The 17,109-nt window shown below is 32.8% G+C and overlaps 1 protein-coding gene across 3 annotated transcripts in view; it reads left to right on the top strand.

Annotated features, from left to right (window-relative positions):
- DPH6 (diphthamine biosynthesis 6) overlaps positions 1-17,109 on the top strand; it is a 175,520-nt gene that overhangs the window by 23,137 nt on the left and 135,274 nt on the right. Inside the window, exon 4 of one of the 3 annotated variants that reach the window (XM_004055939.3) lies at positions 1,032-4,317. The exons of the other annotated variants lie outside the window; for them this stretch is intronic. Coding sequence (XP_004055987.1) covers positions 1,032-1,217 — 186 coding nt within the window. The 3' untranslated portion in view covers positions 1,218-4,317. Of the gene's footprint in view, positions 1-1,031; positions 4,318-17,109 lie in introns of those variants that run through there. 3 annotated transcript variants of the gene reach the window in all.

Raw genomic sequence — 17,109 nt, 5'->3', positions numbered from 1 at the left:
TGGGCTAAGGATATGAACAGGCATTTCACAGAGAAGTACATTCAAATGACCAAAAAAAAAAAAAAAAAAAAAGTGTAACTTCACTAACTCAAAAATGCAGCTACACTTTGACACAAATAAGAAATAATAATGGTTTTGAAGAAACAGATACCCTTATGTACTGCTAGCAGCCCTGTAAATTGGTTCAATATTTCTGGATGGTAATTTGGCAAAACTCATCAAACACAAAAAAATACACTCCTGTAATAAGCAATTCCACTTTGGGGAATTTATAACTAAGGATATAATTTAAAATATAGTTGAAAATTTAGAAATCATTGACAATGTAAATTATGACATATCTATACAGTGGGATGCTGTATAGCATTAAAAATGAACTTGCAGAAATACATCTGTATATATTTTTAAGAGAAGGAAACAGATTAGGGAATGCTCTGTATGGTATAATAACATTTTTCTACAATGCATTTGTGTAAGTACATGCATAGAAAAATTATCTGTAGGATATATTTTAAGTCTGTGGGCAGAATTAAGAGTATAATTTTTGCACATTTAATTTTTCGGTGTTTTTCTCTAATGAGGATATATTGCTTTTGAAGCTTCCTTGTTGAAGATTTGGCATCTACTTAAAAATGCACTGAATGGTATTGGGGGAAAGGAAATATTTCCTATTGATTATCAAATCAACAGGATGTCAGCCATTCCCCAGGTCCTTTTTTGAAGGTTCATGAGGAGCCTGTTTTTCTTTCAGGGTTGGTTCTTGAAAGCTTGTATGTGAGAGATTTTATTATTTTATTTTATTTTACTTAATTTTTTTGCTGTGACAAATGTCTATTGTTTTCTAAACGAGAAAGCCAGTGTCCCAGTTAGGTGCATTGAGTTATTTTCATTCACTTGCAGTCCTGTTGTATTAATACTGCATAAGCAGAGACAGCCTGACTGGTGGTGAAAGATGGTAATCCAGCCTCAGGGCTTTTTCTGGTCAATCCTAAACCTCTGATTGCCACGTTTTCCTAATTTCCCATTTCCAGGGCATCACTAGAATGACCTTGCTTGCTGAATATGATGCTCTGAATCTCCAAGATTTTCACATGCATTTGGAAGTGGGCAGCCAGGCGATTGTTTACAGGACTCCAAATGAACTGTGCACTCACAGCAAGTTTGATAAACACACATTTCCTCCTTTTATCAGTGAGATTGCAAAATGTGAAGTATGAGTTTCCAGTTTTACTCATTCCCCTCAACCCTTTTCCTGTTTAAAAACTTAGACATACTAATTGGATGCTGATCTGTCCCTGTTTTTCATTCTGCTTGCTGGTAGTTGACGGCTTAGTTCAGTACTTACCTAGGCAAGATTTGGCAAACCTTCAAAAATAAACTTTCCATGTATTCAACTTAAAGGAGATTCATCCCAAGGAATGTAATGTGAACACTAATTAACATTAATGACTGCTAATCACTTTGCTTTTTATACTCCTTTAGGAGCACTGCTATTATCCAATGTAGTTAAGTAAAATGCTTGTATATGAATCAACAATGTTGCATCCTTTTAGCAGCTATTGCTCACAATCAAGCTTTGCATAAATTAAAGTTGACTAAAATTGATTTTAATATGCTGCTCTTCTTCAATAGTAAACTAAAATATCTAGTTAAATATCCTGCATATTAAAAATACATTACCTGATTTTTTTTGTAGTCATCCTGTAGTAGATGAAAAGCAATATTGCAAATACATTTTCTCACAGTTCATGACACTTTCTCTTAGATTTCTTCAAAATTGAACACAACTCTTCATAGTCCTGTCAGCACTTTGATTCTGTTGTAAGCATTAATTTTGTTAGATCAATGAAAAGTAATCAGCCTATGTTTAATTTTTCTGAATTTGTTCATTTATTTCCTAGAGGATCTTACAGATTCTTTAAATGATATAGTCTATTTATATAAAGTTGGTTCATAGGATTGTACATTCAACATTCATTAAAAAGGGTTGTTTATTATGTTTAGTGAATTACAGGACCATTATAAAAGCTTTCTGTTTATTTACATGCATTCAATGTACCTGTGACTAGAACTGCCTTGCCTTAGGAGGAAACTAAGCAAAACCCATAAATTAATAATTTAAGGGAGCAATACTCAAAGTAGCATTTCAGTTAAAAAGTAAAGCCTCAGAGTCAGTACTAGCCACTTTAACAATGCTTTACTTTTTGACTTTTATTGGCTGAAAATAACTTGTTAAACTGGAGCTTTTGTAATAAAATGAAATCTACATACCATCTAAAGCCCCTTCCCCTCCTTTTGATTTATGAGTAGGTTGACATATTACTGGAGAATTTGTAACACTTTCACAGTTCTGCACTTTGATTTCAGAGAAGGTGCTAATCTCTCTGGAATTTTGAGAGTGACAAAATGAGTTGTATACTGTTTTTCCAGGGAATTTGGGTTCCTTTATTAGAGGCCATAGTTTTATTATGGTACCTGTATTAATGTGGATTTATCCAATATGTGATATGGTGGTGTGATTAGATATACATTAATGGAGGATTTTTTTTTCATTGTACATATTCTACTTGGTTTGATCATGATATTATAATTCTCACAGCTAATGTCCATGTTTCTACAGAGGTTCAGCAATTCAGGATATTATTTTCAAATTACCAAAATGAGATAATTTAACTCCCTTTTACTTTTGCATTATTTTTAGTGGAAAAAAATTAAATGGTAGTATTATAAGAAGCTTTATGCTGTGTATACTAGTCTTATTGTATATATGTACTGAAAGTACCTTTGACACTCTACTTAATTGGATTTAATTTCAAAGAATTGTAACAGGAATGATGTGAGAGAATAGAAAATATATGGAACTTAATTAAGTGCTGTCCATATGTAAAGGTAAGATTCATGACTATTGTTTGATGTAACTTATTTATTTTACATCCTGATACTGTTGTATAATAGCACAAAATGCATGTCTATGAGGAAAAACTTGCTTTTTCTATTTTGCTTTGAGTTTTTATGTGTAATAAAATTATGCTTAAAATAGGCGAGGATTTCAGTTTTGATTCTTCTTCTTCTTTTTTTTTTTTTTTTGTAGCATGTTTACTTTCACGTGAGAGTGATTGATCTGTAGCTGTCATTTTATCCAAGAAGGGACAAATGGAATTGGCCTTTTAGACAAAAGTATGCAAACAGACTGCATTCTTTCTGTTGATAGAATTATGGAAGGATTGCATGAGGTGCCACATTCAGTTTCCTATTGATTGTAAAGAGGATTCTGCAGTGGGGTGCTGTTTCCAATGGATAAGGAGGTGCTATGATTAGTTACCTTTCTCATGAAAGCACTACAAAGGGAAATGCAAAATGTGTGCAGTGCAGTCTTCTGTATTTGACAGTTGTTTTTGTTAAGTTTTTTCCCCCATTGAAGTCTGGCCTATTTTAGAAAAACATACATTTTAGTTTTTTCCCCTTTATATCAGGCTTAGTAGATTTCCATGCATTTGACCCTTTAGAGAAATTACACGTTATAGACAGTTTTCTTTTTCTCAGCCTCTATTGTAAAGCTTCAAAGCTGATGCAACAGTGCCCTCTATAGTCTTTTAGTGAACATTAGACAGATGTAGATGGTTTCAAATGTTCAGGTAAGAAACAGGACATTTAAATTTAATTTTTGTTCAAACAAGAGACCCCTTTTTCCTAAGTAGACATTCTTGTTTTTCACTAGTGGCTTTACTTTAAACAAAGAGAACAAAAGATCATTCTGAGTTTTCATTTAGAATTATTGGCTGCTGCTTCTTTTTATCCCTTGGTAAATCTCAAGTTTTATCAGACATTCATCAGAGTAATTTGAGAAAGATGGAATCTTACAGGCTGTACTGTCTGTTCATGAAATATCTTTTTGAAGTTGAACTCTGATAGGAGTATTTTTAAAAAATAATTTAGTTCCTTTGTACTTGTTTTTTCTATTTAATTAGAATCTGAGTGGGCTGCCTAAAATTTGACTTCTATTTATTCCTGAATTGTGAAACCCAGTCGTTATATATGACATTATTTAAATTCAAACCAAGGGAGTTACACAGTGACTAAAGTGTTTGTCATTCATTAGCATTGATTTAAATTTTAGATTTCCTTTTCTCTCTTTTTGGTTACCTTTTTGATTGTATATATTGATAGCTAAGTTTTTCATTGTAAAATGCAACTAGATGTGAAGTTATGGATAATAAAAGCAGGAATCATATTTAGATATGATTAGAAGAGAAAAATGTTATGGATTAAGTTTATTTTGCTTCTGAAAGTGTTTTAATAAAAAGATCACGGGCCCAAGTCCTGGTTTCTTCATGTATTCACTATGTAGTATTGAACACGTCTTAACCCCTGCAGCTGCTTTCTCTTCTATAAAATGGGAGTAAAAACACCTTATCCTTTGATGTTTTTGTGAGGTGTTAGAGATAATATATTTAAGTTGGCCAGGTCATTAGAGATGCTCAAATGGTAACTTTATTTCCAGAACCACAGTGGGAAAGTAAATGGCTTTTATCTGAGGAAGTTTTTAATGTAGAATCTAGAACACATTTAATGCACTTTGGATTTTAAAAGTCCTATCTGGCAGTTTCTGGATTTATGTGAATCTGAAAGTTGGGATAGCATTTCTTGGTAATGTGAACTAACATAATGAGATGTGCATTCAGTCTCAACTCCCTACACACCTCATTCCCAAACTTTTAAAATAAGCTGTCTTTGGAATCTTTATTTTAGTAGAAATTTACCCACAAACCAGTATTTAGCAATGTGTGAAAACTGATGATAAAACTCAAAAAAACAAAACAAAACAGGAGTTTAAAATTTTTCCCCTTTAGTGTATCTGAAAATACTTAGGATACTTTTTCAATTATCTGGGTTCTTAGTAATAATAGTCTAGAGCCCTTATTTGTGTTTTCTAGCTATACAGCTTTTGTTTTCTCCACCAGCTACGAAGAAGACTGGTGTGTAAAATAGATGAAAATGGAGCTTTTTTGGTTGAAATGGAGATGGGGACCTAGAGTCCCTCTCTTTCAAAGCAACAGAGTTTAAAAGCCACTTGGTCCTTACAGTTTATGTACGTGTGTGTACATACACTCCTTTTGTGTAAGGGCTTTGTCTTACTTTGGTTTGAATTCGTAGTGCCTAATTCTGTACCTGGCACATAAAAGATGTTCAGTTAATGTGTGCTGAATACAGAATTCTTTGAACACCAGGCCTTCCCTTATTGATTTCAAACACCTCATGCATAAAAGTGCAACTTTATGAAGCCATCTAATAGTAAAGTAATTGTTTCTCTGTGAACCAATTAAAACAAACATACTTCTGGCATAATTCATCAATTTAATTTTTTTAAAGTAAAACATTGTTTTAATTACAAATAATTATAGGAAATGAATAAGAAGTATTCAGAATGTGTCTTCAGTATAATTAAAAGCTGTTATATACCACAATGATTGGTTTAGATTCAGACATTTCAAATGACCTGATGATAAAAAATAATCTTACACAATGAACTTTGGAATTGAATGTTCTCAATATTCAGTAAGTTGTTGTTTTTCTTGTAAAGTTCTTATTTATGTTTTGTATTGCTTTTGAGTAATCTTGAACATAATATTATAATAAACCACCTATTGTTTTTTGTATATCACTTGGGTTAAAACTGAGAACTGTGAAAGTATCCTTTTATCACTATAAAGAAGGAACCAATATTTTAAGCTGATAAAATGAAAAGGTACAAATTCTCAATAACCAAATATGGTAGTTCCTCTTAAAATAATGACCAGTTACAGTAAGAAATATGTTTAAAATTACATTCTGGCTTACAAGACTGACAAGATGCTGTCTACCAAAGAAAAAAATGGAATAAGGTATTTTTTCTTTGCAATGAGAATACCAAATTAAGAATCCACTTAATTAAAATAGTGATAAATGTAGATTACATTACCGAAGACAGTGAAATACAGCTGCTCTATCTACTGAGAGCCTGCATAATTTACCAAGACTGTACAAAGAAGCAATGGAGCAGCCACTGCAGACTGTTCAGGAAGCATCCTGTTTATTCTACATACATTTCTTTTTTTAATTAAAATGTCAATGATAATTTTATTAGCAGTCCTTCAAAAAAAATTCTTCTTTAAATTTTTCCAAGGTGGTAGAATATGAGATGAGATCATTACTGCTGCTGAATGAAACAGATTAAACCTGAAAAAAATAGCAAGCTATTATATTTTATTAATTCTGTTTTCTTTATTATGAGTTAATATTGAAGTATGTGATGATGTCTGTATATTTTTTCATGTGAGTCTTGCATGAAAGAAATGTGTGGCAAAATCCTTGAATAATATACATTAAAAAAAATCTTTTGGAACCACAAGCAAAATTTGGGAGGAGTCAGTAGTAGTACTGCTTACAAATAAAGGTGTAGGTATGTATGCTCTGGAATTCTTAAGGTGAGGCAGACACCTCCTAGGAGTATATTAGAATCAGCTCCATGCTATTTCCTCTTCATCTCCGTCACTGAGTTGTGATTAGGGTTACTATGTGGCATGTGAGTGAGTGAGACCAAAAAAATGATTGCCTGGAGACCAAAAAAGTGGTTGAAAATCTGTTACACTGTATGTTTTTATCCTTTAATGATGATCAATGATATATTCATAATTAAATAGAGTTTAGAAAACCAATATTATGTTTACCAAGAAATGTTGGTGGGTTTTTTGCCTTTGAGGGATAAGTGGGGACTCTAGGGTTCGACTCCACTTTGTTCTAGGTTCCACTGCATGGTATGATCTTAGTTTAGTTAACTTCTCTGTACCTTGGCTTTCATATTTGTAAAGTAAGACTAGTAGTAGTACCTACAACATAGGGTCATTATGAACATTTAATGGGATAATCCATGTAGAATAGATCATATAGGAAGCATCAATAAATATTAACTATTACATACTTATTTGTCACTAGAAAAACACTTTCTCTTTCATTGGGGCCATAGAGCATTGCTCATATTTAACTAACTTCATAAGATCATTGTTATCTGTCATGGTTTCTCTGTTGATCTGGTTCTTAGAGAATTTAGCTGTGCTCCTCTGTCTCTTTAGGGGTATTGTGTGGTGGAAATTCTACTACTCCTTGTTTTGTCTTTAATTGTGTTTCTTTTTAGTACTTAATGTATCAGCTGCTTTGGCAGTGATGAATATGATCTCAAAGTTTGTGCATTTCAGTATGTCTGCTTTGGGCTTTGCTTTAGCTTGATACGAGGTAAGAATTAATTAAATATTTTCCAGGGCTTAATTTTTCTAAAGGGTCTTTTGAGTGACCACCTATTAAAAACTTCTTAACTAGGAAAGTTTTGTGGGCACAAAATGGACGTATCACCAAGAATTTAAAAAGTTTGTATGAGAAAACAAGGTCTCACTTTGTTGTCCAGGTTGGAGTGCAGTGCTACAAGCATAATTCACTGCAGCCTCAAAATTCTGAGCTCAAACGATCTTCCGCCTTCAGCTTCTTGAGTAGCTGGAACTGCAGGTGAGTGCCACCACAACCTGGCTAATTTTTTTTTTTTTTTTTTTTTTTCTTCTGAGACGGAGTCTCGCTCTGTCGCCCAGGCCAGAGTGCAGTGGCACGATCTCGGCTCACTGCAAGCTCTGCCTTCCGGGTTCACGCCATTCTCCTGCCTCAGCCTCCTGAGTAGCTGGGACTACAGGCGCCCGCCACCGTGCCCGGCTAATTTTTTATATTTTTAGTAGAGATGGGGTTTCACCATGTTAGCCATGATGGTCTTGATCTCCTGACCTTGTGATCCACCCACCTCAGCCTCCCAAAGTGCTGGGATTACAGGCGTGAGCCACCGCACCCGGCCTTAATTTTTGTAAAGATGGGCATCTTGCTGTGTTACCCAGGCTGGTCACGAACCTCTGGCCTCAAGGAGTCCTCCCACCACAGCCACCCAAAGTTCTGGAATTATAGGTATGACCCGCCATACCCAGCCCCTATGAACTTTTTCAGATGATTTTGTTCTATATGCTTTTTCCTTTGAGCGTCAGTAAAATGATGAATGAAAGAGAGGAAAAGAAGTCACATGCTATAATATATAACTATTATTTATAATGTTTACACATGCTGTGTAAGTTGTAGAATGTTAAGATACATTAGCTTTTTTTTTTTTTTTTAACCTTAGTGTGTTTCAGGCATTTTTCTAAGTGCTAAAGATGTAGCTGATGAAGGCAACAGATGTAGGTGATTAAAGCACAGTGTCTGTCTTAAAGACTTAACACTGAGTTTTAGGGCAGGAAGTTACTGCTATGTATTAGTCATAATTATTTTTGATGAATTCTTTGCTTTTCTGAAAATATTCCACATTCCCTATATTTTTCTTACTTGTTCATGACTTGGCATCTGCCCTTCTTTGTCTGGCCAGTATTACTAAGTTTCTCCAAAAAATGCTGTCTTTTTGAAGGCTCAGTATTGCTCTTTCTGGGCCTGTTGGGGACTTATAATTCTTCACTTAGCTTATAATTTTGATTAATATCTTGAAATAATTTATCAGTTTATCAGTTCAGGGTTAGAGTTTATAGGATTTTTTCAGAGATAAGTTTCTCTCCCCTGGTCTTCCCCAATAGAGAGCAGATAATTACATATAAACATAGTTTTTTTTAGTGCTTCCACCAAAGTAACACTATATGGTATTTGCCATAGTGAAGTCGTATGATTCAGAACTAAAATTAAATCAAACTTCCAATTCAATGTATCCTGAGATCATGGATCAGAAACTATTTCCTCTTTTAAATTAATTGCTTTGGAAAGTGAGACATCCCTCCTTATTTAAGGAAGCATCATCTTATTTATCAGATATTCTTTAGGGCTATCATTGACTAGGTTCTGTCAAAGATTAGATAACATTCTGTAAATTTTAATTTTAGGCTAATATCAAGGGGCTTGTTTTCAGATGTTCTTGAGCATTTATACTTATGTAGAAATTTTGTCTTTAGCTTTAAATGGCTCCTTTATGCTATTTTGCGTGATACATCTTCTCAAACTGTTACTTGCAAATATTTTAAATAAAACAATGTTATATAATAGGTAAAACTAACTTTGTGAGGATTCTACATAGTTATAAGATTTTATTTACATAGTTATAAGATGCCAAACTTATATCGATGCTTTCTTCTTTATGGTTAATTGAGAATTACTGAGTCCCTACTATGTATGCAAATCACAGCTATTAGCTGGATTCCTGGTTTTATATAACAAATTTAGTGTGACTATAAAGTTTCCAACCCTTTACTCCGTGTTGTTATTGACTTAGAATCAATTGATCAGTCAAGCAGTCTGAAATGGAAATGATTATGAAGCATTAGCAACCAAGAAAAAGACTTTTATGAAAATTTAAGGGAAAAATGTAAGTTATAAGTTACTTATTAACGTAATAACTAAAATATTGTTTTATAAAAAGATTTTTAGCTTGTCAATTATATATATATTCGAGTGTTATAATGTTCATTATCTGGACATTTTAAAGATATGCTTTAATTATGTTTGGGAAGAGAAAATAGTAGTCTCTGTATCTGTCAACTTTGTAGAAAACAAAGTTAGGATCTATAAAGTTTGTTTTGTTATGATTTGATAAAGTAACCAGTTTCTTTCCTTATAGTTAAGATTTGGAATAAGCCTCCTAAGACTAAGTGGTGTTGTAATTTATTTTCTTAAATTATTTACCGCAGGTATTTGATACTTTTGCATAGTAAAAATAACATTGGCATTAGATGATATCCTTTTTGCTTTCTAGTTACTATAATAGAGCTGACTTCCCTACATTATTTTATTTTAATTTTTGATGTTCATCTGTCTTCTACCTCTTAGAGAGTTGGCTCTTTCTTCTGGAACTGGGTTTTTAGTACTCCTCTTATAGGTGCACATGCTTCCTTTATTCAGTGGAATTGTATCTTGGTAACCTTACAGGGTACTCACCCATGTTCTTCCTGCCTTGTTTTTTATAGTCTAAATTCTTTGTTAATTTTCTTTGATACTTAGAAAAATTATGTTTTAAATTTAAAAAATACACAAAAGTATAAAAATATGAAGATGTTGCTCAAAATTCAACCATTTCAAGTTAACATTTTGATGTATTTTTATACATGCACATATATTTAACACACACATAGATGCACACACCTGTGTGTGGTATTGCTGTACTTTGTACATTCCTTTTTTTAAACTTAAAGTTATCAGAAACATTTTTCTATGCCGTGAAAATCTCTTCAGTAAGATAATTTAATGATTACTTAATATTCTATCATGTGCCTGTATAATAATTTTTTAATGATTCTCTAATTTTGTAAATTAGGTAGAACCTAATTTTAACTGTAAATAATAGCACTTTGATGTGATCCATAAATTATTGTCTACATTTTAAAAAGTTAATTCCTTAGGATGCATTTCCAGATGCAGAATTAATGGATCAAAGTATATGATTATTTTTAAGGCCATTGAAACATATTGGCTAGTTGATTTCTATAAATAATACACCTGCTTCTGAATTCATTATTTATATTTTAAAATTCAAAGTCTTTTTTAATGTATCTGAAACCTTGACTTGGAATTGTTTTTATAATTCCTGGCATTTCGTGAACTCAAGGTGGGAATAGCATTCTGCCCATCTTTTGACTGCATTTTCTTCTTGGAACAAAACCAAAGAAATATATGTTAGGGCAATTCAGTCATGTAATACAAGGCATAAGGTGACTTTTTCCCCTTATTGTGAGAAGTCGGTTTCCAGGGATTTAAGGGGGCTAAAGTAGATCGATGACCAGTGGCCTCGTGTGCTAGATTTTAGTATACTTTATACTAAAAATGTGCCATGTGGATGAACACAGATATAGGTATAGACATTCATAGATGTTATTTTTTAAACAGTTACAGATGTAATGCTAATTTTAACTTGTTTTTTCTACTAGGTTCTGTTTTCCAACTAGCCACACTCTTCTGCTCCTGGGTATTAAGTGACTTATTTTCTATTGGCATCATTAAGTTTGGCAACATTTAAAAATGATTTCTGATTTTCTGTGAGTGAATCAATGGTGGTAGAATATTGGCTTAGTAAAAATAGTTTAATCATTTTGGGCATATTTTTTATATGAAACATGTAAGATTTTAGGTATATTTCACTTTATACAAATTATTACTGCAGGTTTAAACCACTACTTTATCCTATTAATATCCCATAGAAAATACTTTATGTTCACTAAATATCCCATAGAAAATACTTTATGCTTCCCCTTTTTTATGAACTTTTATTATTAATGTTGACAATTTCTATTATGGCATTAAAAACAAAACAAAACTATAGTGCTACTATTTTAAACCTAGTTACTGGATTAAATATTATAATAGCTCATTTGTAAGAATAAAATAATGTTTATTTTGTGGTAATTATTACTAAATCATTATTTAGACTTTGCAAAATAATATATCACCATCTTGGAATTATGATACCTTTCTCTTTTGGTCATTTTAGTTTCTTAGACCTAATTCTCTCTATTTTTGTTTGTACTTTTGATGCAGTTAGGGAATATTTCCTTCTGTGACACTTTTTTTTTTTTAATGGTAATCTCTTGGTAGTTTCTTGTCAGTGATATGAAAACGCTGCTATTACACCGACTTGAGCATGGGGATAAGTAGGAGTGTGTGCAAGTGTTGTTGAGAGGAGTATCGCTGCTCTTTTCCAAGCTGCTGGGTTACTTTGTTTCTTCTACTTTTCAGCTATAAACACATGTACATATTCACACTATGTACAGTTTCATGGTTCCATTCTCCCCCTATTCTTTTTCCTCTCATTCGCATTCTACCTTTTTCCTCTCCTTTTTCTCTTTCATCTCACATGTGTGTATGCATGCACATACACATGTAAATGAATTTTCAGGTGTTAAAAACAAAGATTGCAGACAGAGATCTAGATCCAATTTAAACGCTTAAGTTAAATTTTCTCTTTTTTTCCCTCCTTCATTAGATTATGGTCATCTGTAATATTTATGTCTTTTTATGAGCACTGGTTGTTCTGTCCCTTCACTGTTTTATGTCTCTTGGTGAAAAATAAGCTGTGAAACCAGATAAACTCTTAGATTAGAAAGTCTTAAACTTGAATATGCAAACAGATCATTTGGGGATCTTATTAAAAATTCAGGTTCTGATATAGTTGGTCTGGATGGAGCCTGAGATTTTTCTAACAAGTACCCAGGTGATGCTGAGGCGGCTGGTCTGAGGTTGCATTTTGAGTAGTCAGGTTTTAGACTCTGGTTTCTTGCAAAAGAGTATCATTTATTTAGAACAGGAATATTTGGGATTCAAAGTCAGTTTCTTCATACATTAGCTCTGAGTCCAGTATACACAAGCATGGGACATATATTTTCTTTTAAAACCTAATTTGTCATGTTTCCTCACTTTTCTTTGATTTAGGCAATTTTAAGGCATAAGAGTTTAAAAGATTTGTGAGTTTGGGATCTTCTGTGATGGTCTCACATATAGCTTCCCTAATTTAGTTTGCTACTTAGTGTAGACTAATGATTACATGTATCAGGGTTTTTGGTGATTTAATTTTATGGTATATTATCTCCAAATGATGGTTCAAAAAATTTTCTGCTGGGAATTTTGGAGTTCAAGGTGAAGGGTGGGGAGTTGGGAGCAGGGATGGAGTACCCAGGATAAATCTGAGAAACAGGTTACTGCATCAAAATGCTTTTATCCTTCCTCATCCCTATGGTTACCACTAGAAGAATCATGGACAACTGAATTGAAATGAATTACTTATTGAATGTAGGAAAATTACCTGATACGTATGCAGGAGTTGTTCCAGTTATGCTTTTAAATAAGATGTCTTTTATGTCTTTTAAATAAAGAAATCCACAATTTCCTATACAAAAATGGACAGAGCTTCCAGCAATAAAGATGTATGTCAGAACCTGCATAGTGATTAGAAGGTGGACTGGTTTCAGAAAGGAGATGATACGACAAAGTTCTGCAGGCTGGCCCATTATTTGTAATACAGTAGTCAAATGTGACCGTCATCAAAACACCTGTTTTTTGTTTTTGTTTTTAGAGTCAGGATTTCCTTCTGTTACCTAGGCTGGAGTGTGGTGGCACCATCACAGTTCACTGCAGCCTCAACCTACTGAGCTCAGATCCTCCCACCACAGCATCCTGAGTAGCTGGTACTACAGGAACACGTAACCATTCCCAGCTAATTTTTTAATTTTTTGTAGAGACAGGGTCGTGCTATGTTGCTCAGGCTGGTCTCAAACTTGTGGCCTCAAGCAGTCCTCCTGCCTTGGCATCCCAAAGTGCTGGGACAATAGGGATGAGCCTCCATGCCCAGCTACCTGAATCTTTAAAGCTGGTAGTTGTAAAGTTTCTTGGTTTACAACATTGCTGAGGAAAAATGATTAAATTACCTAATGTGGCTGGTTCCTGAGGTAGCAAAAGAAGTCACATACTCCAAAGAAAGATAAGTGAGAAGGCTTTCCCCTAGCTTAAGCACTATGCTTGAAAATTAATTGTATTTTAATTTAGGACAAAAAAATATTAAGCATAGATTTTGTTTTTTCAAACCTTTTCAAACATTATTTTAAATCTAGGTACAACATTTAAGTTATATTTCCAATCTTATTTGTCTGTGTACTTTCAATAAATACAGATTGCCCTTTCTTTAGTCAGCCTACGTTTAAAAAGCTTATGTTTTGCCATAATACAGTAGAATTATTTGTGATAATGTTACAAGTCTCTAAACTGCATGAACATTATCCTGCTGTTTTATTGTTTTATAATGTAAAAGTAAATGCAAGCATTAAGAAATGTGCAGTGCTGTCAGGCTCCTTCAGGATTTAAGAAAATTGCTCTAACTATTGAAGAACTGAAAATAATCTTTCAGGTCGCAAAGAGCAGTAGTTATAATATTGCCGAGCATTTTGCTTTCTTTTTTCTCTAACCATAGTGGTGATTTGAGTCAATGCTGAAGAAATTTAGGTTTTATTTTATTTCAACAAACTGCTCTTGCCTTGTAAGAATTACATATAAAACAGGATGGTTAAAAATGGGAAGAAAATAGAGGACTCATTCTTAACTCTTCCTAAGCCTAAATCATAAATCTGTTTCTTGTAATAGTAAAAATTGTATAGCACAGCTTTTTTATCTGACTTGTGAATTTGATATAATAGGCACAAATACTATGTGTTAATCACAAAACTGTGAAATTACATTGTGTAGCAAGCTCTTCATAAAAATGAAACAAACATACAAACAAAATCTGAAAGCCAAAGCCTTCCCTAAAAGTTCTCACATGGGGTTTTGAATTTTTAAAATGAAAGGAAGTAGATATTCCTTATGGTTTTTAGCCTTTTGTCCTATATGTTTAAAAATATTTCCATTTAAATGCAGATTTTGATTTTCCATCTGGGACTGGGTAGAAGCCATTCTGTTACACTACTAAAAGAATAATCTACTTTAACACAATATTTCTCCCTAAAGGGATGGTCTTTTCTAGTCATAAGGTATTATTTTTCTCAGAATGATATTAACATTCATGATTTAGCGATTTTATCTTGATTTGAAAGATGTTTTGTTCGGCAGTAAAAGGGATTAGGAGAATGTCATGTGTATCCTATTGCTAAAAAATAGCCTTACCTTGCTCAAGATTAGGTATTAGTAATTTTTAAAGTGTTTTGGGGTAGGCATATGATTTGTATTTTTATGATATAAGAAAACTTTAAGCCCAGTGAAATGGAAATTGCCAGAGTCATTAAACATCAGGTTGTACAAATATGGTCTTTTGAATAGATGAAGTAGCATGTTTGAGAATTTCTGAACATGTTGTAACATGTTTTGCATTCATTTTCTTTATGCCTCATAAAGAAGCCTTTTGGATATATAAGAAAATCGTTAGAGCAACTAGTTACTGCATTCAGGGGCATAGATGTGTTTATTATGCCTCTGCATCAAAATTTATTAAAACTTTAAGATAAAAAGGGGTTACATTAATTAAATGGAATGTCTCAGGCAGAAGAAAGAAGGCTCTGAAGGCCTTTTTGCTATTTGTTGGGCAAAGTCTTGGCGTGCAGAATGTAGCTATCCAAGGCTTAAAGCATATTGGGACCTGGTGTGAGATGCCAGCACCATGCCCCTAGGCACACTGTCATTCAGCCGGCAGATTAATTAACCAGGGGCTGCACAGTCCTCCTGCCGAGCCTCTTACTTTCAGTCAGTGCATTCTTGAGGCAGAAAATACAAGGGTTTAAAAGCCTGGAACATTCAAAAAAGTTTTTTCTCTTAACAAAATCAGAGTGTATACTGACAATTTTCTAGGAATAGTCTTGCTCTCACACATACCTATGTCTATACATATACATGTATATGTATATATAGTTGTATATATATGGGTTATATATATGTTTGTATGAATATATATGTATATAATTTTTATCTTTGCATGAGTGAGTGATTTTAACAGATTAAAGAGTTGAAAACCCAACCAGAGTATGACAGTCTAACCTCCAGAGAGAATTTTTCTAGTATCATTGTGCATTCTTTAATATTTCTAATTAATGATTTACTAAATCACGCTGGATAGCAAGTTCTTAATTATGATTTAATAGTAGCAAATTAATTTAGGCAGTTCAGAATTGTACTGTATTAACAGATACGTGTTTTAATTTAGTTCTTTTTACTTTGAAATTTTAATGAAAAATTGTTTTGTTTATGGGGTAAAATTTTAATGTTAATTTTTATTTCACTGTTATTGGAAATATTCACATACACTTAAAATTCAAACCTGCACTTATAAATATATGAGGTTTCAACAGTCAACTAGAAAAGATACATTTATATATCTGACTAATCACAACTATGCTCATTCAAATTTTCATTAAAATTACTGTTTATTTTCAGCAAGGACATTTCTATTCATACATACATAGAAATTATTGTGAGAGAAATAAAATTTTTATATTATAGTATTTTGCTTAAAAAATACTTTTAACATATCTTGTATATTCATCTTTAGAATGAATGCATTAAATTTGTGTGTTTTCTCTTTTCAGTTTAGCTTGTTTTATTATATTTGACATTATTAATAGCTTATAGATCAAATATTAGTGTCTGATTATTTTCTAAATATAGATATTACTGTCTGATTATTTTCTAAATATAGATCAAAGTCTATATTCATAAGAAAGTATTTTGTTTGTACTTTAAAATTAAGAAAAGCAAGGAGATGACTAAATGCAAAAAAGGTATGTTTTCATTTAAATTATTTTAGCAGTGTAGGATACAAGTTTCTCCCACCCCAACCTTTTTTTTCTCTGACACTGTCATATTTTTTAACACTGTCACTAGAATTTATTTTGTTGTAGTAAATAAAAGACAAGTCATTATTAAACAGATTTTGCTGTTAATTCAATGTATGATTACCCTTTGCCATAGGTACTTTTAAGGGCTTTTATCCAAAATAAAATTCATTAAAAATGCAATTTAAAAAATCTATTGTTAATGACTGCTTGAGTGACTGGCTCATAATTGGTTCATTACAATAAAAAAGCAACTGTTTAAAAATCATGACAATGAGCTACAGTACAGAGTGAACACTTCATTGTAAGGCCCTATGTGATTATAGGATCCTGAAGGTGAAGCAGAGAAGCATGTAAATTGGAGATTCCAGCACAACTTTCTCTTTTATACCAGTACAGTGAGTTCAGGTCGTGACCTAGCGTGGGCTGTAGAAGTAGGAACCCCTCTTATTTACACTGTCCCATGCCGAAGAGTAAACTCAGGTAATGTAGTCCACTTAAATGCTGGCACTCAGACTCTTCTTTGTTTCCTTTCCCCAGAAATCTTTACAGTTGACTTAAATTACAAAGTTGTAATCAGGAAATCTTTAGTTCTGTTGGGGCAAAACTAACAAAGACAATATTGTCATACAAGCCATCATTATTACTGCCCTCTTGTTAATGCAGGAAAGCATGTAAATAGCTCTTTTTCAAGCTCCAGAGTTTTTTTTAAAAAAACATTCCTAGAGATTTGCTTTTGTTTATCTATTTTGGTGATTTAATATTTGTG

The sequence above is a fragment of the Gorilla gorilla genome, chromosome 16 (assembly GCF_029281585.2).
Source record: "Gorilla gorilla gorilla isolate KB3781 chromosome 16, NHGRI_mGorGor1-v2.1_pri, whole genome shotgun sequence".
NCBI classification, from domain to species: Eukaryota; Metazoa; Chordata; class Mammalia; order Primates; family Hominidae; genus Gorilla; species Gorilla gorilla.
This window is presented reverse-complemented; position numbering and strand designations above follow the sequence as displayed.